The sequence below is a fragment of the Cervus canadensis genome, chromosome 11 (genome assembly GCF_019320065.1).
Source record: "Cervus canadensis isolate Bull #8, Minnesota chromosome 11, ASM1932006v1, whole genome shotgun sequence".
In the NCBI taxonomy this organism is placed as follows: Eukaryota; Metazoa; Chordata; class Mammalia; order Artiodactyla; family Cervidae; genus Cervus; species Cervus canadensis.
Genome location: NC_057396.1, coordinates 5,971,901 through 5,996,121, shown reverse-complemented (window position 1 = coordinate 5,996,121; position 24,221 = coordinate 5,971,901). Strand labels below are relative to the sequence as shown.

General features: G+C 38.3%; 1 protein-coding gene across 2 annotated transcripts in view; it reads right to left on the bottom strand.

Moving 5' to 3' along the window:
* The window catches only part of TRPC6 (transient receptor potential cation channel subfamily C member 6), a 150,337-nt gene that overhangs the window by 23,636 nt on the left and 102,480 nt on the right, over positions 1-24,221 (bottom strand). For both annotated transcript variants that reach the window (XM_043482169.1, XM_043482170.1), the window contains exons 3-5: positions 15,710-15,895; positions 13,900-14,064; positions 6,211-6,427 (exon numbers count right to left, since the gene is read on the bottom strand). In XM_043482169.1, coding sequence (XP_043338104.1) covers positions 6,211-6,427; positions 13,900-14,064; positions 15,710-15,895 — 568 coding nt within the window. The remainder of the gene's footprint in view (positions 1-6,210; positions 6,428-13,899; positions 14,065-15,709; positions 15,896-24,221) is intronic.

Below are 24,221 nucleotides of genomic sequence, written 5' to 3'. Positions count from 1 at the left end.
GGGCTCAGGCTGACATTCAAAACCCTTCAGAATGTGACCTCCTCATCTTACACATTCAGCCATCATTATCCTGTCCCTACAAATCCTACAAATCCTGTCCCTACAAGTCTAAAAATATCAGTACATTATCTTAAAGCAATTTGACAAAGTTCATTAAGGGCATTCAAGCAGCAAACATGATTTGATCCATTAATTCTATACATAAGATGTTCATTATAGGATTCTTTATAATAAAAAATGTAAACACACCCATACTAACATCCTCAAAATAGAAGTAATCATGGGACTTTCACAAATAGACTATTGTGTAGCCATTTCATATGATATTTTAATTACCATGGAATAGTGGCCACAAGAATGTGCCCCACAGGCCTCCAAATACGGGAATTTAACTGGCCATGGGCCAAAGCTGGAGCACTCTGAAAACTAGAGACACTTTTGCCCTAAGCCCAGTCACCAATGACTGAGGGCACCCCTTCTTGGGACTCACGGGACTCCTCCGATGGCTGACCTCAGCTCAAGGATCTCTTGACAGCCTTGTCAAACTTTCTTTAGATGGAATGGAGATCTAGGGTGCTTCTGTCCTACTTTCCTTCCCTTTCTCCTGCCCTCAGCTTCAACCTTGCATCACAGTCTTACAGCCCTTGCAGGTTTCTTCAACTCCCTCCCATTTCTCTCACATAGAATTTCTCTTAATAAAATTGTTGCATGTTAAATTCTGTCTTTGCATATGCTTCTTGGAGGACCTAGACTAATACATAATAGGAAATGTTTATGTCATAAACATTCAAGCATGCCAAGTAAACATTTTATATATTCTATGATATTATGTTTAAAACAGCATAGTAAAAGACTAGTAGGAATTACAGGAGCACAGTAGTAGTAATTTTTTCATGGCGGAATTATTATTAATGTTGCACATCCACTCTAAAACTTAGTGTATTACTTAGGAGCCTAGGTTTTGAAATCAGACACCATGGCATCACTGATGCAATAAACATAAACTTGGGCAAATTTTGGGAGATGGTGAGGGACAGGGAGGCCTGGCATGCTGCAGTCATGGATAGGTGACTGAACATTCACAGTCATCCATTTGTTAGCTGTGTAATCTTTGGCAACTTACTGAAACTTTCTAAAACTCAACTTGCAAAATGGGCATGATAGTAGTTTGTACCTACTTCATAGGATGGTTATGAGACTTAAGTAACTTATGAAAAATGCACAGCACAGTGTCTGGCACTTGAAAAAATAACTAATTTTATTGAGAATTTACTATTTCAAATTTTCTATGTCTGGCACATATTTTCTTTCTTTGCTAAAAAGAAGTAACTTTACCTCTATTATCTTTAAGATACCCTAATCTCTGGTGTCCTGTCTCCTCCTAGAGCGATCTGGAGAAACACAACCTGAATCCCAACAGTTCCTCAAAGTCTGCTTCCTTCAAGAAGTCTCCAGGGTCCCCTCATTGAAATTAATCTTCTGCCCTTTCTCCCACTAATCACCTTCCCCAAATGCCCATATTTGTTATGAACCTTTATCACAGAACCCATGTGAATCATTGTGGAGCCCTGTAGGGGTTTTAAAAAGCCATGCTCTCTGTTCTTCCAACAACTTGTGCGTGCATGCTAAGTCACTTCAGTTGTATCTGACTCTTTTCGACACCATAGACTGCAGCCTGCCAGGCTCCTCTGTCCATGGGATTCTCCAGGCAAGAACACTGGAGTGGGTTGCCATTTCCTTCCCCAGGGGATCGTCCCAACCCAGGGATTGAACCTGTGTCTCCCGTGTCTCCTGCATTGGCAGGCAGGTTCTTTACCACTAGCACCACCTAGGAATCCCCTTCCAACAACTTAACTGTGCTTTTCTCAAAATCAGCATTCAATGTATCACACGACTTACTTATTTTGAAATTATTCCAAATTTAGAGAAGGCTGGGATTGAATTCATGTATACCTTAGTGGATTAAATTTATTAATAGGAAACACTGCATGTGTACACTCATGCACACACACATGCACACACACACACAAACTGAGCAGAAGTGAAAAAATCTGAGGGCAGTCTTTGTGTGGATGTTGTCCCTGGGTTCCCACCAGCTTCCTCAATAGGAAACAAGGGTAGTTTAGAGTAGCTGAAAAATGGATTACTGGGGGTTTTAAACTCATATAGTCTAGCTGTTTTCAAAGCTTCCCATTTCTCCTCCATCTTCTTCTCTCTTTAAAGGGTACAATTCTTGATAAAAATTATAATCTTCCCAAAGCTTAAAAGATAAAACAGATACAGCAAACCATTCTGTTTGAAGGAAGAATTTCCATGTATGTTTTCTGGGGATCCCCAGGCGTTGCCAAGCATGGTTCAAAATCCTCCATCTAGTCCAGTTTCTCCACAAGTAGAGAACTTCTCCACAAGGTCGAGCCTCTGCTTGAATATGTCCTGAGTTACTCCTACTGAAGACTGCTCATCCCATTGTTGACTTTGCAGAAAGTATCCCTTAACTGTGAACCTGTTAGTACTAATTCTGCCCTCAGGGGAATGAATCTGCTCCCTCCACTTTTAAATTTCTTAAAACAAAATTTTAAAAAAAGCAAAAACACCTGTGCACTCATTAAATCTATTCTTCTAGAGCAGAGGTGGGGTGCCCATGAAGCTAATGAAATTTAAGCTCTAGGATGCCTTATTTGCCCAGGATCCTCTGAGGTCTCTGTTTGTCTTCTTTTTCTCTAAATGGGGCCCTCCAAAACACTAAATTTCAGGCTTCACAATCCCCAGGTTCCGCCCTACCTCCCACCCTCCAGAGGAAGCTTCTCCAGTCCCAACAAGGGCTTTTCTATGGAGAAGCCACTCACTTTTCAGACGGCTTTCCACTTGGAATGCTCCCTATTTTGCCAATTGCCTGCAGCTGTGGTCTAGACAGAGTATGGATCAGGGACATAATTACAGCCCTTGCCTGCAGTCCTTCCCTTCTGTTGAAGAGTCAGTCCAGCATTGCATTTCCTTCCTCAGCGCTCACACTGGACATTAGGTTAAAACTGCTGCTTAAGACCTTTTCCTGTGAAGGGTCACCAAGCATGTCTCCCCCTCCCTGTGTTCCTGCTACGCTTCTCATTTCTCCTTGGTTTGAGCTCGCCATTCTGTCTTGTTAGGATCTGCTGGAATGCAGATTCCATCATTCAGCTTTTCAACTTTTCACTAAAAATTATATCAATTTGTTTTCTGTGACCAATAATGTCAGCCTTTTCCTTCAAACCAGCTAGCATCTGACCTAAGTAGGCCAATTAATAATATTTCCAGAAGGTACAACAACTTTCAAGAAAACTCAGGAAAAATAAATATCAGTGTTAAGAACTGAACCAGGAGTCTAACACATGCTACAAAGTACCAGTTGTCCATTCTGAGTTGTTCATTGTTTTCCCTTTAAATGAACACTGAGATCATCTCTGAATCACAAATATAAAGGTTATTGGGCCAGTTGTTCCAAGGAAAATGCTTTTATTGGTAAAATTAAAAGTTAACATTCTTGGTTTAGGTTTCCAAGTGAAAAACTTCTAATGCTTATATTAAAATATTAGTATGAGAAGAGCAAATCATGTTTGATAAAGAATAAGATGAACACGGATACGTGTGTATGTACGGCTGAGTCCTTTTACTGTTTGCCTGAAACTGTCACAGCCTTGTTAACTGGCTATGCCCCAATGCAAAAGAGAAAGTCTAAAATAAGAGAAAAAATAAAATGAACATTCATTATATCTAATCCCCTCACATAAAATTAAATGCTTTCAATGTTTAACCTTGAATGAAAGAGTCATATCTTGATTAATATCTTTTCAGTAGGAAATACCACTTCCATATAAAACATATGAACTCTTAAGGAAGATTTTAATAATAATCATAGCCATTTGAAATTTATTAAACATTTCCAATGTGCCAAGTACTATATTATGTATGTTACACATACTAACACACACAAAATATGATGGCATATAGGCATTTAGCTTGAGATAAAGGCAATGTCTAAATGATCATTCTTATTTTAAATCAAACATTCAAAGTGAGATGTAATATATTTCTTAGAGCTTTATAGCATAAGACAAACCAATTAAATTAGAAAAGAAAGAGTGGATAATCAAACTCTTCTTTATCAAAGATTTACCTTAGTGATGCAATTCACATGTTAAGACACTATATTTCTCCTTGGAACATAACCAGGAAATGAAGCGATTCAGAAGTTTTGAATAACTCTCAGTGCTGTTGAATTACCTCATACGCATTTAAAATGCTCATACGGTAATTTGTATAGTGCTTCATAACATTTCAATTGATTATTCTATCAGCCCCAGAATGAGGAAGCCAAAAAGATATCCCCTGCCACAGAAGTGACATAAAACCGCCTACAGATGCTTCTCCAGATCATTGGGGGAGAACCAAGCTGACGGACTGCCGACGATTTTGGACTAAGATTCCTTGAGCTCCCTTCTCACGTTCTTCTCCACACATCTACCCTGCAGGACTTCCTGCATAGCCAGGACCTCATAGAGACAGCTGAAACTTTGTCCACAGCCTGGCTTCTCCCTGGGGTTGCATTTTCTATTATTTAGTAGACATCTTCACCTGGAAATCCCATGGGCACTTTAAAGTCAATCTCAACCCAAACTTCCTTACCAGCTTTTCATTCTCCTGGTCTCAATCCTTATCTTCCCTCTGTATTCTTCCTCTCAGAGACTTGCAGTCAGCACTGAAACCCAAGGCAGAATCCACAGTTCTCCCTTTCCACATGCAATACATTACCAGGTTTTTTTGAAGAGTATCTTTTACAAAGCTTTCAAGTCCTTTCCTCACTCCCTGACTTCTGGCCACATGTTCCACACACGGATCACTTCAGTTGTCTCTCAGCCTCAAAGCCACCCTCTACCTCACAGCCAACTGTGTTTTATGAGAGGTGAGGAATCACAGCACCAATAGCTGAAAATCATCCTCTGGCCATGTCTCCTCCCCTCTCTCCCATCACTCACATCCATCAATGCGCCTGCATTATAGCTGAGCCTAACACATGACTTGGCAATGAGGTCTCAGGTATGGACCTAGTTCCACATCTTTGCCTTCAACACTTTGACTCATGCCTCGTAGGGTCCTCACCTCCCCATAAACAGTCAGTAGGATTAACATGCCCTTATCTTTAAAGTCCAGAGAAGGAAATGGCAACCCGCTCCAGTGTTCTTGCCTGGAGAATCCCGTGGACAGAGGAACCTTGTGGGCTGCCGTCTACGGGGTCGCACAGAGTCGGACATGACTGAAGCGACTTAGCAGCAGCAGCAACAGTATCTTCAGATTTAATGTACTGTCTAGGGAGACCTTCTCTGCCCCTTCCACATCCCACCCACTCAGATTTAGGTGCCCAATCTGTGTATGTTCATGACCCTCTAATAGCTCCTCAGTAATATCATTTGTCACATAGTTTTCTTTATTGACCTTACTTGTTGACCTGCCTGCCCCCCTCCAGCAGACTTAACTTCCTTGACAGTAAGGACTACAGTTTATTCACATTATTATCCGCAATAGGTAATAGCTACTGAGTCTATTCATTTATAAATATCCAATTGAAATATCTTTCATTTGCATTATATTTAATGTCAAGCAATATGGATGACTGATTGTAAAGACAGCATAGTAATTAAGACTGCATTCCCTCTGTTTCATTTTCCATCTGGGAGACCTAAAGCCATAGTGTAGATGTTATTATTATATGACAGATTAGACCACTAAGGCACAAAGACAGTGTGTAATGTGATGTATGTAAAATGATCTGAACAGTTCTTGGTATATAACAAATGTTCAATAGATGTGAGTGGCTAGGACCTTCCATTCCTATTAAATTGCAACATAAAATCATATGGTTATTTTTAAACTTGAAGTCACAGCTGTCCCAAAATATGAACGGCAGTTTTTCATCACTGGCAGAGTTTGATTCATACTATCCCATTCATTTTCTTCCTGGGTGTTTCTTGGAAATCTAAAAAGCATGTGGCATGTGAGAGAACTGTGGTACTGAACATGAACCCTAGATAACTGCACTTTAAAAACACAAAAGCATGTTGTGCAGAGCATTGTATTATGCTGCATACATTTATATAACTGACGTGTGAGGGAACAGGTGTCACTCAGTCCTATTGCTAAGGCTGCAAAAATAAACAATGAGAGAAAATCAGTCTTTACCTATTACCCAGGAAATAATGAGCATCTCCATCCATGAGAAGCAGGATGTTTTCATCCTGAACAGCTGTTTTGCATGATCTGTGCTGGTTTCATTAGGAAGGATTTTGGTGCCTTCGAATCTGTCAGCTGCATTCATGACTAGCAGTCCCAGGAAAATGGTGAAGGAGGCTGCGTGTGCTACAAACTTCATGAATGGTCCACGCATTATCTTCCCCATCTGCCACAAAACACACCGAAGGGAAGTCTTAACTTTGTTCTCTGCATTTTGTAAAACACACGTGTGTACACACAAGAACAAACATCTGTGCAGTCCAATGTTCTTCTACGATAATTATGTACACTTACAACTGCTAATAGAAAAGTAATCCTTTATGCTAATATAAAATTTGGTCTCATTGCTCATCTACATATGCTGATATTCTGGATTGATAGTTAAATACATTCACTTCTATGAAATGATATTTAAGCTCTTAAACTATTATATGCAATACTGACAGAATATTTTATTAGTATAATAACAAAAGGCAGAGCAGAGTATCACAATTACTCATGAAAAGCAAACTAATTTAGTGGGCAAGAGGTGTTGAGGAAGAAGCAATGAAAATATTAAACTGAATCTACCTTGCCATATATACACCTTTGGTTGATATTTGCTTTGCGGGTTTCCCAGGTGGCATTAGAGGTAAAGAACCTGCCTGTCAATGCAGGAGACACAGGGGACATGGGTTCAACCTCTGGGTCAGGAAGATCTCCTGGAGAAAGAAATGGCAACCCACTCCAGTATTCTTGCCTGGAGAATCCCATGGACAGAGAGACAGAGGAGCCTGGCGTGCTACGGCCGATAGGATCACAAAGAGTCAGACACAACTGAAGTGACTTAGCATTAGTACTGTCTGCATATGTACTTCACTGATGTGGGTGCAAAGAACTGACTCATTTGAGAAAACCCTGATGCTGGGAAAGATTGAGGGCAGGAGGAGAAGGGGATGACAGAGAATGAGATGGTTGGATGGCATCACCGACTCAATGGACGTGAGTTTGGGTGGACTCCGGGAGTTGGTGATGGGCAGGGAGGCCTGGCGTGCTGTGTTTCATGGGGTCACAAAGAGTCGGACACGACTGAGCGACTGAACTGAACTGAACTGCTGTGGGTGCAGGTCAGGCTTCAAGTGATGTTGTATGTGGGAGATGCTGTAAGTGGAGCAGAAGTCAGGAGTCCCAAGAAGAGGATGCCCAGCCAAGGGCAGGACAGCAGGGCAGGTCCCGTCATGCACTGGACCAACGTCCTGGAATGACACTGCATTGAAAGTCCAGCATTTTAGGTTCAGGTTCCAGTTTCATTCCCTCATTAGCAATGAGTGAACTTCCTAAATTATGTGAAAATCAGATCCTTCATTAAAAATATGGAGACCATAAAAGCTCCCATGCATCAATAGTAGAGGAATCATTCCCATCTGAGTTGCATGTATCCTAGTCAGAGCAGAGGGGTGGTGTGTGCCCAAGATGTGTCTCAGGGGCTCTGTGCACCCCTGGAATGGTAAACAAAACTCAGTACACGCATGGAAGGACATTTTTGCTTAGGAGAGGGCTCATAGCTTTCAATAGCTTTTCAAATTAACTGATTATTACAGAAAAATATAGAAATAATAAACCACCACTTATCCAGTACTTGTATGTGCTAATTACTGTTTTAAGTGCTTTATTCTATTAATTACATGTAACCGTTACAACAACACAAAGGGGTATGTGCTGCTGAAATGCCCATTTTATAGGTGAAGAAAAAGAGGAAGCGAGGTCCAGAAACTAGCTCCTTAAGTGGTAGAGCTGGAACTCAGGTGTACTTGGGGATTCCCAGGTAGCTCAGCTGGTAAAAAATCTGCCTGCAATGAAGGAGACCCCGGTTCAAGTCCTGGGGAATTGGGAAGTTCCCAACTGGGAAGTTGGGAAGTTCCCCTGGAGAAGGGATAGGCTACCCACTCCAGTATTCTGGCCTGGAGAATTCCATGGACAGAGGATCCTGTTGGGCTACAGTCCACAGGGTTGCAAAGAGTCAGACACGACTAAGCAACTAAGAACAGCATATTTGTTTAAGAGTTAATGCTTCCATTTGGTTTACAACACAATTTCTTATTTTCTCATGGATGTACATATACATGTAAATTCCTAGAAAAAAAAGTTCTAAGGTTTTTAAAAAAGCTAAATGCTATAATGGAAGAAATGCAATCAATATTCTCTGCTCCTACAAACTTTATCGGTCTATATGGTTTTCAAAATCATAAAAGTTAGAGCTAGAATGAATCACATAGCTTAGTCCCTTCTCTCTTAATTAGAATCATTTTCTAAAAATTTTTATTGGAGTATAATTGCTTTACAATCTTGTGTCAGTTTCTGCTATACAACAAAGTGAATCAGGTATATGCACGTACATTTTCCGCTCTCCTTGAGCCTCCCTCTCCCGCCATCCCACCCCCTGAATCGTCACAGAGCACGGAGCTGAGCTCCTTGTGCCATTAGAAGCGTCCTCCTGTCTATCTATTTTATCCGTGCTATCCACGGCAGTGGACACATGTCAATGCTGCTGTCCCAGTCTGTCCCGCCCTGTCCTTCCTCTTCCGTGTCCACATGTCCACTCTCTATGTCTGCGTCTCTGCTCCTACCCTGAAAATAGGGTCATTAGTAACGTTTCTCTAGGTTCCATTTATATGTGTTAATGTACGATATTTGTTTTCTCTAAGTTAGGCCAGGCAGAATGTCATGTCGTGCATGTGTGTGCGTGTATGTGTGTGTTTATCTAGATTAATAGATCAATCTAGTTTTAAGTCAATGGATCCTCACAGTTAGATATATTGCAGAGCCAATCCAAAATTAATTTGTAAAAAGTTGCTGTAAAAATCATGTCTCAAAAGCATACTTCCCTAAGTAAATGTTCCTTAGCTTGAATCAGAGTATTTTTTTGTGTGTTTCTTTTTAAGATCCTGTTTAAATAGAAATCTCCTATAAAATTAAAACAAATGCCAGAGAAAATAGGATTGATTTTCTTTTGCCTATTGTCCTCAGCCATGTTTTTTTTAAAATATGGACTGTTAAAAACTGAACAGTAATGCAACTTTAATTTCTTTTCCATAGTGTACCACATATACAATTTTAATTTGACATTGTTATATATACAATTTATTGTGACATGGCTATTTAATCATGTATTATGTAAAGTTTAATCATGTATATGACCTTTAATCATTTACTGCAAGGTTCAATATCTTTCTGGTGAAAAAATCTATTGTTATAAATATTAAATGAATTTTTAAAAAGATCTCAACTTATTTGACTGTTGTGGAAAACTGGGATTGGGGCATTGACTATTAGTAGTGAAATCCATGAAAAACTTATTTATTCCCTGCCTTGTTCAGGGTGGAATCAGAGGAAGCCTTCAAAATACAAAATAACAAAAGTCAAGAAAACACAAACTGAAATGGGAGGAGAAGAGAAAAGGCTAGGGCCGTAAAACAGAGCGAGAAGAGAGCCACCCGCGTTAGAGTGGACCTCAAGTCTGAGAGGTCTGGAGCTTGAGTTCAGCTGTCTGAACACGTCTCAAGCCCGTGTTCAGCCATCCAGGGCGATGATCTGCACCTCCCTCCTGAGCAGGCTCACTCTCGCTCTTCATGGGGTTCCTGGCCCTTTGCAATATGACCCCTTCATTCTATTCAGGGGGAAAGAGGAGAATCAAGCCAAGCGCTTTAGTGCTTCTTAAAGGTTGTGGTTTAAACAAAAAATAAAACAAGAAAACAGATAAAAAGCTGGCTGACAGGAAACTAAAGTGATGTGTGTGTATATTCATATTTTCCATTTATTATCACAAATCATCAAGAGTTGCATTTCCCTATAAAGGAGATGCTAGGAGATTCAGTGGACTTTAGGAACTGGAGTTACTCCTTTGAGTTTACTATGAGTTACTCATAGTAAAATTTGTCATCTATATATTCTGTGATGTAAACAAATTTCTAAAAAAATAACTGTAAAGAATAATTGACCAAAGTGAAAAACTGATGGAGTTTCAAAAGGGAGGGGATATTTGTATACCTATGGCTGATTCATGTTGAGGTTTGAAAGAAAACAGCAAAATTCTGTAAAGCAATTATCCTTCAATAACAAATAAATTAATTAAATTAAAAAAAAAAAACACACGGGGGGGCGGGGACTCATTGGGCAAGGTCTGTATTTCTCTGGTATGATTATCTGGCTACAATATTCTTTCCCTCTCTGGGAACTACAGATTGGGTGTTATGCTATAAGTTGATGCTCTGACTAACTTTCAGCCCTTAATGCTAAACAAATACAAATTAGAAAGGTGGTTTTACAAAACAGATTGGCCTTAGGTATTCTAGCAGCCACACAAGGAGGAACATGTGCTATTATTAATGCCCAATGTTGTACATATATACCAGATATGAGTACTAATGCTATTCACTTTACTAAACACGTGGACAAAATGAAGCAGGCCATGGATACTCCTGAAGCTGCTGTCACTTCACTTTGGGAAATGTTAACTAGCTCCCCATGGTGGAAAACTATCTAAATCATAGTAATTCTAATTGTTCTGTTTTGCTGTTTGCCTTACATCTGTAACTGCATAACTGGATTTGTTTCTCGCCGTCTGAAAGCTTTCATGTTACAAATGGTTGTTTAAGCTTCTACAAGTGCCACAGCCTCCTCCAACTATTACTTGGGGCCCCTGGATCAGAGACCCTCCATATGAGGGTTAGGAGAATATGTTGCCTCAATGATTTAGGGACCATGCCCCTCAACAGCAGGAAGCAGTTATGGAACAAAAACAACTACCCTTTCCCTTGGCAACACAATTCTCCTAAAAGAAAAGGTGGGATGAGAGAGTCAATTCCTAGGCAGGTTGATAAGAAGCCCAGGGTCCCCAAGGAGAGAGGGTCTGGGGTTCTTGAGGAGGAGACAGGAGTCTGGAATTCTCAAGGAGGAGGAAAGGACAAACTTTTTTTTTTTTTTTTTCTCTACATTCCTTAGTCTTAGTCACATAAAACTTTTTTTTTTTCTTTAAACCCAGAACTGATGATTATACACAATAAAAACAATTCAGTTTAAACTCTGTACTAGGGATTATATAACAACAATGTATCCTGCTTGAGGACAGTTTTTCCTTCCTGAAAAGCTTCTGACTAATCCTGATATCTTAGAATGTATATTATGGGAGTGGGTCTGGTAGGGTCTTTCTATTGTTAAGTTCTAATCCTGTCATCCTAAAATGTAAATTGTGGGAGTGGGTCTTATAAGATCTTTACAACCTTGAGATATTCTTTTGATTTATTGTAATAACTAATTTAAAAAGTATATAGCTCCCTTGCTAAGACTAATGAGGGGGGCATTCTCCATCCCTGTTGTGATGTCTATCTCAGAAGCTTTCTCTGCCCCTTTTCACTTTAATAAAACTCTGCTATACAAAAGAAAAAAGAAAAAAAAAAAAACACAAAACTGATGTACCTGTAAAATGACTAAAAGGAAGAACTTTAAATATTACATCATATTCTTTTAAAGTATGTATTTATGATCAAATAGCTATTAAATACCAATAGTAAATAGAAAAGGTTGAAGCTAGTTCTAGCTGAAGCCAAAATGATTTGAAATCACAGCATGATCTATTTTTACTATAATGAGCATAAAACATATTTGGATTATGGTGGAAAAAAGAGAACAAGTAAGGACAAAAAAGAATTTCTTTAAGAGCAGACTCGAGGAATGAAAACCAAGCTCTAAACAGAAACAGGGATTCTGTCAAGGTGCATAGGCCTGGAATTTGATCTGGTACAATTTTCATGGGTGTTTTTGAATTTTTAAGTATTTAAAACAATTTTTAAATAAAAGTATCGATATAACTTGAGTAATTTTCCCTTATTAAAAAAATTCTCTAAGCTGTAATATTCATATCTATATCACTAAAGGGAAAATATAAAATATATTTTATAATCATGCTTCAAACCCTAAATGAGAGTCAGTAAAATAGATTTTAGATATGAGAAAAAAATACCTTGACAATGTCCTTTTAATTTGATTATTTGCCTGAATGATCTAAATGAGGATGAAAAACAGATGCCAGAAAGAAACATAGTCAGGAAGAAGAAATAGTGAAGGAAATCAGGTTGATTAGGATTTAATAAAAAATTAAGAAACGTGCAACTCTAAGGACTGCCAAAAATAGTCTGTCAAACACCAAACCCTCTGAAAGGCATTATGCTTTTGAGCTCATTATGGAGATGGGCAATTATTCACTTTAGAAAATGTATTACAGTTTAACTGATCACAGAGTAATAACAAGCATAATTCAGTTTAAATCTCCGAAGAACCCGGAAATGTGTGTAGAAGCAGAATAGGGACCACATACATAGATGTGGCCTGTGTTCTAGTAAGGAGGATTAATTAGTTTTTTCAAAATGAAATCTGTCATTCCTATGAAATAAGGAAAATAAGAAAAAGTTTAACTTTCTAGAAAAAAATGCATGCTATAAATTCTAATTCTAGTAGATATCACTATTTTCATTTATTTTCCTCCTTTATATTTTATTTATGAATCAATTTTTGGCCTTTGTGGGGGAAACATTTATGATGATAGATTTTACCCTCAGGAGAAAACGCCCAGTTTCTATTTTACCCTCAGGAGAAAACGCCCAGTTTCACTATGTGAAAAAGGCTACTATAAGCCACTTAGAAACATTCCTATAAGGTTAAAGCACCAAATATGTGACTAAATAATAATAAAAATGTTGGCAATAAATAAAAAAAAACAATGGCAAGATGTTTGGACCCATGTGTAACAAATGTTTGAAAATAAGCCATATCCAGGTTTAAGAACAGCAAGTGATTCAACACAGCATGTAAACAGATGGTCCCGTAGACAGTTTAGCTACATAGCTTTAGAATTATTTAAGTTTGAGTCTCAGAGTTGAAACTTAAAAGGTTCCAGAAATGTGGCTTCCAAAATATGAAGAATAAGATTGTTGGCAATGCAGGGCAAATTTCTATGCCTGTTAAAGAATGACAGGTCAACATTTTCCAAACTTGTTCTGAAAGGCTAGGTTCATTTGAACAAACCAATTTCATCAAAGTCTGGGCAGAGGGAGTCTGCTAAAAATAAAAACAAACAAACAAAAAAAGCTATCTTTGCTGTCAGGTTACAATGTATACTGTCCCAAAATAAATCCTCTTCATTGAAACAAGCATTGTAGGAGCATCTACACAATTGTCCTTTATTTATATTAAGATTTATTAGTTAAAATAAATGATAAACAAAAACTTTCATCTCAAATTTTGCCAGCGGGGGGGAAAACAAAAGGAAGCATTCTTTTAGGATGTTATTTGAAATTCTGCTCAATGCACGCCTCATTAAAAATGTAGAAATATATGCATAGGCATGACTAGAGAGAAGACAAATAGGAATAATCTAACTGAGGTTTTCTTTCACATATTACTAACGGTGATATTACAGGTGAATTTTGTCTTCCCATTGCTTTTTAAAATTTTCTTATAGCAAATATGGTACTTTTATAATGTGAACCCAACTCTGACTTCCTGACATTTTTGAGAAATAGAATTTTCCCTGCTTAACTGGCTCTGATACACAGACCAGACAGACTCGGGGCGGCGGCAGAGGCCCAGGCATCACTGACGTACCTTGCTGCAGGGGGCAAACCAGTAAAGCAGGGCCAGGAAGGGCAGGCCCACGGCCACGGCGAGGACCACCAGGAACTTGACGGCCACGGTCTGCTGCCGCAGGCCAGACAGGTTCTCGTACCAAATGGACAGGAGCTGCTGCTGGCAGTTCGGGTGGGCTACAAACTAGCGGGGATAACAAAACATTTAACAGCTTGATTAAAGAAGGGTTCAGCATAAGCCTTTTTCTTGTGTCCCTTTCCCATAAAAATATTTTTAGAATTAAAGAACAAATGTAAAGCATGTAGGGGACAAGTATCAAGCAATGTGGCAGGAGGTTCTAATATAGTTTACGCAAATTCAAGGATTCAGATTTATCAGACTTTTCCTTTAGGACTAATGGGCTTTCAAAGCATAGACAAATTTTGAAAATTTAGTGTTATAAAATTTTTTATAATTTATAATAGTCCAATATTTTATATGAGGACTTTTATGATTATGCACTTTTTCCATCTAGAAGGAATGATAAAAAGATCCTGCTAATTTAGACATCTAAATACTTTAAAAAAAAAAAAGTATACTACCTTTTCTACACTGACCTAAAGTACTAAATGTATTTTATACTAGATTCCAATTTGCATATGGTCTTTTTATGGACTACCTATTCTATTCCATTGACATATTCCTGTGCCATAAGCTCTTTCAAATAAGAAAATTATATCATTAAATTTCAGAATTTTTACTTTTCAGAATATTTTTATTCTCACATATTTAATTTTTACAGATGAATGCTACATATGACAGAGAGCATTATTTAATATACAAAAAGCAACAGTCCAAAATAACAATTGCCTAAGAATATGAAAAGGTTAGACAAAGGACAGATTATATAAAGGAACTAAAAATATTTCCTAAGGATGATTAACAGTCAAAGACAATTAAATCAAGATACAATGTTTGTCTTTGTAGAATGGTAAGGTTTAATGATACATGAGTGGAAGAAATAAGCCTTTCTATACACTGTTGACATGTGTACCTTTTTTGAGGGAAATTTATCAAATGTTTTGAAATAACAGAAGCTTAAAGAAAATAATGGACACCCTTAAACAGTAAATGGATTAAATGAACATAATAATATAAATAAGCACACTGATATGTAGGCTTTGAAAGGTTGAGTCGATGTTTACATACTGATATGTGAAGATGTCCAAGATAAATTTATGGAGAAAAATAGAATACTGACTATTCTCCATTAAGAAATAGGAAGACAGAAAGGGGTTATGTCTATACTGTTTGAAAGCCAATCATAAGTCTGTATTACTTTTATTATAAAATCCACCTTTAGAAACTTTTTTTTTTTTAAGATATCTTACGTAACCTAAGAAAGCAGTCAAGAATAGGAGGCACTGCCTGAAGACAGAGACTAAAAATATTCCACAAATAAAGATGCAAGAGATTCAAATGCACTAAAGAAGGAATTGAAGGCATTGGTCCAGAATTGGACTAAATTAATAAATGGAGATTGGTCTTAAATAATGATGTTCCCATTCTATAACAAATGCCCTGTAGTTTGAACACACAAAGCCATTTTTACATCATTCATTAAGTAAAAGAAAGTGTCAATCATTGCAGAAACAAGTCTACATTTTAAAGACCAGCATTTAGTATAGGTGAAATGTCTCACAGCCAGGCACTTAGAATTTACAAGAGATCCTACCTAGAGCAATTAATCAGAAAAACCCAGCTTAGCCTAATTATGCCAACCCTTCATCTTGATTTAGCACCAATAAAAACTGAAATAACATAAAAGGGGCTTTGTGCCTAATCTTACTTTTTTTACATCATACTTAATGGCAAGTTTTAAACGGCTGAGGTTAGGACGACCATGATCTCCACCACTGTGGCGTATTTCAACATCCCCATTCAGAATGGCTTCCACTTCTTCAGTATTTCTGCACAGATCAAGGAGTCCAACAACGAAATCTTTGCACTGCATCGACAGTTTTTTGTAGTCATTCTAGGAAACATAAAGCAAAGCAAAAAAAAAAAAAAGTAGAAGTATCACATTTTACTATGTTACACTGTAGAATTTATCAGTGATTTGACTGTAGAGAAAACAAAAGCTCTATTTTTAGGTTTATTATTCTTTTTAACATGCTTCCGTTGCTATTCTGTTGAGTGAGCTCCAAAATATATTAGCACCATAAAGATTGTCTTTATATCCCTAAAGAGGAAATTTGTCTAAAACACAACCAAAGTTGTCAAAAAGTACTGTGCTACACCAAACTCACTTCCTGATTCGGGAGAAATAAAAAGCAACTCTTCCCATATCATGATCATACTTTCTTGCACACATCATGTCTCCTATGTTCATAACTTCATCAGCTAGGCACATAATACATATATTTGCTAGGTCTTTGGAAGACCTTATATACTGTGTTGATGAACTGAGAAACACAGAACATTTGGAAAGGTTTCAAGAAAAGCAAACATATATCACTAATCTATTTACTAAATTGTTATTGAGGAACTTGGTTTATCAAACATGGGATCAAAAGACAAGATCTAATATAAAGTTCACAAATTGAGATTCGTTGGATAAAAGGAAGTTTAATGAAAATGCTTTCATTATAAATTACTGCTGAGGACCTAATAGCATGTTGAGAGGATTTAGAGACTACAGATCATATTTAAACATCAAATATTCATTTTGAATTTACATACACCATGTATGTATATCTTCATTTGGGTCTTTCTAAAATTTCCTTCCTCTGTATTCTCTTACATGGAAATAAGGCCATTCATAACCCAATGTTAATAAAAAAAATCTATTAGCTAGAATTTGTTGCATTGCAAGTGGATCATAGAATCTCAGTTAATCTTCACAGTCACCTTGATCACTTAGGTTATGTCCAAAACTGTGCAGCTACTAGGTACCAAAAAGAGGCTTTAAATTTAACCCTGTGTGGCTACACTTTGCCTGTAAGGGTTTTGTCACTTTGTCTCTTTGTAGAATGCTTTTTTGTTTCGATCTATGAAGAGCTGCAAGGTAAGCCAGGTAAATAGTATTCCCACTTTGTACATCAGAAAAGTAAGGTTCCTGAGGTCACAGCCTCCACAGCAGAGTTTACTCTTAAATCAGCTTTGCAGATTCAGAATTAGTTGTCTCCTCCATTTTGAAGTCACCAGTGTGTTATAGGATAAAAAGATTCCTTGCAGGGATCAAGAGAAGAAGATATTGGAGAAATATGAGAGGCTCTAGATGTGAGTCAATAAGTAATATTGGGTTGAGTCTATATGCAAAACAGTTTCATCCTGAGTATATGCAAAGCACCTACTTGGGCACCTCCCTGTAAATCATGCCAAGTTTCACTTTGCTAATTGTAGGTTCAAACAGATCCTATAAAAGGAAATTTATAAACTATGTCACAACTGAGAATGACTCAAACTACTTTCCACGGGTATCTGGTCAGATAGTACGAATAAGGTCATGAGGAAACAGCTCTACCCCTTTCATGATGTAGTCAGTTAAGGTCATGGGGAAGACCTGGGAGGTATGGAAGCACATATGTTGTCCATGCCCACTATTCCATGTTATAGTGGTTAGAAGCTTGGGCTTTTAAGGTTAGATAAGTGCTCCATGCATGCTAAGTTGCTTCAGTCATGTCCGACTCTTTGTGACCCCATGGACTGTAGCCCGCCAGGCTGCTCTGGCCATGGGATTCTCTAGGCAAGAATACTGGAGTGGGTTGCCATGCCCTCCACCATGGGATCTTCCTGACCCAGGGATCCAACCCGCGTCTCTTATATCTCCTACATTGGCATGCAGGTTTTTAACCATTAGCACCACCTAGGAAGCCCAAGGTTAGATATACTCATAATCAAATCCCAGCTTTTCCATTTTTTAGCCATGTGATCTAAGGTAACTTAAAATCAATCTATGAAGTAGGTGCTATTATTATTCTCATTTTACAGATGAAAAAATAAAACAAGGCTTAGTGAGATTAGTTGTGCTAAAGAAATCACACATTTCTTTATATATAAAGAAAGAACATATATAAAGAATATATATAAAGAAATGAATATCAAGCACTTGATAAAACATAATTATTGTATTATATCATCAAAGGCAAGACCTGAAAACAAGCTGTTTCTTGACATTAGTAAGAACCCATGGAGTTATGACAAAATTTAATATACCTGGCCTCTCTTCTGTTTGTAGCGCTCAATTCTAGATGTATCCTTAGTCCTTATGGAGACAAAAATGTAAGACTCAAAACCAATACTCTCTAGAATTCCAATAAGGCTCATGTGAAATTAGATATTTCAAAGGAGGGTATGACCCTTCAAATATGGGGTAATACTGTTTAGTAGAAACCACATGAACTGATAAAAGTGCAGGCATTCTTTGCTGTACAATATCTTAAAAATTGTTTCCAATCCATTGCTAATTCACAAGATATATTCCAAGCAAAAACAAAACAAAAACCCATTTTTTTGAAGAAAGAAAAAATAAGCCTGCTTTTAGAAATATGCTTTTTTTTCACCTTGGGAATCATTTACAAATGTTTTCATATTTATGTTCTCTCACACTGAAATGTAAACTCACTTAAAGTGAGATATTGGCAGTAGCTTGTGAGCCACACTTAACACTGTGATTTCAGTTGTTTGAAAGAAGAAGTGAAGCTGGTGGTTGATTTAACTCTGCCTTTGGCTCACACAGTCACACCACACATTAACAAGTTAAAAGTGGGTGCTTGACTATTAACCTTTGACTTATAAAGAGATGACTGATATTGGGTTAATAGAACATAAAGATTATAAAACATAAAAAGACCCTGATACAATTATCCTTTTGAAGGGTCATTTTAGTTGGACTTTTATATAGTAGAAGATACGGTGTATAATTTTAATGCATAATTCCATATAAAGAAAAGTCTGCTTTATAGAAATTAAAAGGATGAGGAAAATGCATGTCTTAATTCTCATGAATCAACCCTAATTAATTAAACACTAATTAAGTGAGTTTTGGATAAGGGCAGACCTGGATTTCAAGTTAAGTAAAGTCATTTACTAGGTGCATGAGTTGGGCGAATTACTAAAGCCCTTACAGCCTCAAAATTCTTATTTGTAAAGTGGGGATAATATAAGTTTATTCCTATGGTTGCTGTGAAGGTCATACAAGATGACAAATGCTAACTTCCTGGTTCAGGGATGGGTTGAATCAATGGTGATTATTATTGTTGTTTTCATCATTTTACAAATAGTCGTCTCAGTACCTTGACACAAAATTGCACTAAAAAATATAAAACCATGATGAAATTCCTAGTGATAAAAGATATTTTCACATACTAAGGCATGGGTAAGTCATTCTGGCTTATACACGAGTTAACTTAAATTTAAGCTAACTAAAATAGCCTGTTTGTGGCCTGTCAAACATACATTGTACATCTGCTTTAATTATTAAGAAAAGGGCACTTTGACCAGAAGTAAGGAATGCCCATGTTAAAAATAAAAATTAAATGCCTCCCTTCCTGGGAAGCCAATACTGGTCCTCCTTTTTGATAAGATTCCTTTCCCAGGTGCCAAGGCCATACTGACTAAGTGTGTACATGCTGACCTGTGTTTTGAAACCTTGAAGGAACGTATCCCTGACTTGCTTAATGTTCTTTGTTGTGACAAGATATAAAACTGTGCTAAAAACCGTGCTTTTCCAGATCAGTTCCTCAAAATTACGAGAGGCTGTCTTCCAGGCTTCAGTTTGGCTCAAATAAAACTCTTTTCTAAGCCTATTGTAGATTGTTTATTGATTATTTTCATCAACATTGAGTATCACTTGAATGTACTGAAAATAAAACAATGATTCACTCATTTATTATTTCAACAAAAAATAGATACCACATTCTATCTCAGATGGAATTTTTAAAATGAGATTGCATTCTTGAAGAATAAAGAAAGCATAGACTATCATTATCCAGCTAGTGACTGAATTAACCAGCCATGCTCTTGGAACCACAAGCAACTCTAGGGCTTTTCTGCTCTTCAGAATAATTGTCACTAAATGGCACAATGATCCCTGAGCCCTGTCACAGCTTGTGTACAGAAGAGTAACATGCATTTATACAGCACCTACTACGCAGGGTTGTGAGCGACATAAAAGGTAATCGAGACAAGTGCTTGGGGCTGGTGCACTGGGAAGACCCAGAGGGATCGGGTGGAGAGGGAGGTGGGAGGGGGGTTCAGGATGGGGAACACATGTAAATCCATGGCTGATTCATGTCAATGTATGGCAAAAACCACTACAATACTGTAAAGTAATTAGCCTCCAACTAATAAAAATAAATGGGAAGAAAGATAAAATAAAATTAAAAAAAATAAAAAACAAAGTTAATCAGATACTGCTCTAAAGAAAAGGTAACAGGAGGTGAGATACAATTTCAGACAAGAACTGAAGACAGACATTTTCCTAGATATGTCAGATGCTACTCACTTTTATGTTGATCGTTGCCATAGCAGCAGCTACTTATTTAACTTAATATGGTGTTTGATTACAGTTTTTATTCTTCCTTCAGCATAGAAATTTTCAGGTTCAGCTGAAGCAATGAAACCTAAAGAACAGCCATGAAGGTAAACAGGTGCTTCAGGGGCTGAGGGCTCTCAGGTTACAAACCGCTGCACTTAACTTCCCTCCCTAACTATTGACTGGCCTTCGATCTAGTTTTGCCAGAATGGATTTTCTTTGCCCATCTATTTAAACTGATAGGAAAGTCAAAGACAAGAACAGACTCATACACTTTACTGCATTTGTTCATGTATCGGCCTCTCCTCAGTAGACTGTGGATCCCAAAAACCTGGGGAAAATTCAGAAAAAGATAGGAAATACCAGACCACCTGACCTGCCTCCTGAGAAACATGTATGCAGGTCAAGAAACAACAGTTAGAACTGGACATGGAACAATGGAATGGTTCAAAATTGAGAAAGGAATATCACAAGGCTGTGTATTGTCACCCTGCTTATGTAACATTTGCAGAACACATCATGTGAAATGCTGGGCTGGATGAAGCACAAGCTGGAATCAAGATTGTTAGAAGAAATATCACTAACCTCAGATATGCAGATGACAGTACCCTAATGGCAGAAAGTAAAGAGGAACTAAAGAGCCTCCTGATGAAGGTGACAGAGGAAGAGTGAAAAAGCTGGCTTAAAGCTCAATATTCAGAAAACAAAGATCATGGCATCCAGTACCATCATTTCATGGCAAACAAATGGGGAAAAAATGGAAACAGTGACAGACTTTATTTTCTTGGGCTCCAAAATCACTGCAGACAGTGACTGAAGCCATGAAATTAAAAGATGCTTGCTCCTCGGAAGGAAAGTTATGATGAACTTAGTGAAACTCACTCACTCATGTCCGACTTTTGGAGACCCCATGGACTATACAATTCATGGAATTACTCAGGCCAGAATACTGGAGTGGGTAGCCTATCCCTTCTCCAGCGGATCTTCCTGACCAAGGAATCGAACTGGGGTCTCCTGCATCACAGGTGGATTCTTTACTAACTGAGCTATCAAAAGCGTACTAAAAAGCAGAGACATTACTTTGCTGACAAAGGTCTGTCTAGTCAAAGTTATGGTTTATCCAGTAGTCATGTATGGATGTGAGAGTCGGACCATAAAGAAGCCTGAGAACCGCAGAATTGATGCTTTTGAACTGTGGCGTTGGAGAAGACTCTAGAGAATCCCTTGGACTGCAAGGAGATCCAACCAGTCAATCCCAAAGGAAATCAACCCTGAATATTCACTGGAGGGACTGATGCTGAAGCTGAAGCTCCAATACTTTGGCCACCTGACACAAAGAGCCAACTCACTGGAAAAGACCCTGATGCAGAGAAAGACTGAGGCCAGGAGGAGAAGGGGGCGACAGAGGATGAGATAATTAGATGGCATCACCAACTCAATGGATGTGAGTTTGGACAAACTGCTGGAGATAGTGAAGGACAGGGAAGTCTGGCGTGCTGCAGTCCATGGGATTACAAAGCGATGGACACAGCTCAGCAACTGAAGAACAACAATCCTACAGGGCTTCCCAGGGAGTGCTAGTGGTAAAGAATTGACCTGCAATGCAGGAGACCCTGGGCTGAGGAGATCCCCTGGAGGAGGGCATGGCAGCCCATGCCAGTATTCTTGCCTGGAGAATCCCATGGACAGAGGAGCCTCAGTCCACAGGGCCACAAAGAGTCGGACAAGACTGAGCAGAAGCACAAGACGTATGACAATTCTTCAGAACAAGGACTGTGTCTTGCTCATCTGTGAATCCTCACAGCCTAGCAAAGTGTGTGGCACATAGCAGATAATCAACACTTTTGTTGAGTGATAAAAAGAAAGGAAGATGACTGGGTATAAAACATAACTGGATTTGAATTCTTGCTCTGCTACTTAACAATGATCTTGAAAGGTTACTTTATTTTCCAGTCTTTTGATAATTTATCCTAATTATGTAGAACTTGAAAAAAGTGGTAGTTGCTCAGTCGTGTCTGACTCCGGGCAAGAATACTACAGTTGGTTGCCATTCTCCTCTGCAGGGGATCTTCCTGACTCAGGGATTGAACCCAGGCCTCCCTCACTGCAGGTAGATTCTTTACCATCTGAGCTACGGGAAGGCCCAAAGTGGAAGTTTTAAGTCGCTCAGTTGTGTCCAGCTCTTTGGGACCCCATGGACTGTAGCCTACCAGGCTCCTCTGTCCATGGAACTCTCCAGGCAAGAGTACTGGAGTGGGTGGCCTTCCCTTCTCCAGGGGATCTTCCTGACCCAGGGATTGAACCTGGGTCTCCTGCATTGCAGGCAGATTCTTGACCATATGGAAAACTTAAAAGCAGGTATATCATAAAGTTAGATTGTAAATCACTTAGAATAATTCATTAAGCTTGCCAATGGTCCATTTCCTCCCTCCCCTGTGGCCTGGACCCTCGTCCTGTGCCTCTGTAGACTACTTTGCATGCAAGCAACACCTCTCACCCTACTAAGGTATGATGACAGGCACGCTGCCTTTCTGCTAACAAAAACTACTTTCCAACTTCGTCTGTTTCTTAGAAGGTTATTTCTTTTTCAAACAATGCCAGGCATTTTTGAACATTTTGAATGCCAGAACATAGCAACAGTTTAAAAGCAAACACAGTAGTGTCTTCCCTTTTGTCTAAGTCAATGGCAGAGGCATCTGGAGAGCCAAGTGCCTGTTTAGATACACAGCCCCAGGAAGACAGGCAGGATTTGGTGAAGCTTCAGAAAAATCTATTTATCCAGAATGATAAGGAAGAGAGAAATCCCTGACATTTATACAGAAGGTAATTTTAGGGTAATTAAAGGAAACATTGTTACCACAAACAATCTAAAATGTAAATGGGCTTAAAAAGTGTTCTGAGACATAGGTACATTCTGAGACAGTAAAGGGAAGTTCAAAATTTGGAAGAATGCATTTGCTAATAAACTGGTACTGATTCTTTTGTTTTTATGACGATTCTTAATCTTGAGTCAAGGAGGGAAGGGAGGAGTTATACTCTCCTTTCTCAGTATCAAAAACAGTCAAAATTCTGAGTGTATATTGCCAAAATTAGGCTTAGACCAAGTTCAGCTTAAGGTGACTGAGTCTCTTTCTACCAAAGCAAAAAGTTATTGGTAAAAACTCAGTATATAAAGATTGAACTTGAATGGGTGAAACTTTTAAATCTGGCTTCTCCCCCATTCACTGTGAAGACCTGCAATCTCTCAGGACTATTGGTTTTTCTCTCTTCCTGAGGTTCCATCTAATTGTTAGATTTCTCTGCTGTGCTCTGGCTATCACCTCTGCATAGATCCATCTTCAGACCTGATGATACTGGTAATGAGTGCAATCTGTTCTGTTCAGGAGAGTCAAAATGCCAGACTACAGTTGCCTGAGGAACTCAGTTGCACCTCCTCTGTCCTCTTTTGTTAAACGACTACAGGTTAATACAGAAAAGGAGAATTTAGCTTACAGAAGCTATATATTGGAGTTTGCAATCTTTGTGATCGTTCTCATCTCTAACTCTCATAAAATAGATTAGTTGCCTTCAAACAGAGAAATATGAAGACTTTTCAAGGGGCCAGAGAACACTGATAGTTTTCAGAGAAATAATTTCTAGATCCTCAACTTCCCTGTAACTAATTTTCTTGAGAACAGATCATTTTTCCCTTTAAAATTCCTCACTCTCACTCACCCCTGCAGCAAACAATGGAAATTCCCCTTTAATAATTTATCCAGGTACCACAGACCCTCAGGGGTTTCCTGTATTTCCTTTCCTTAATATACATTTCCAATGAAGAGGA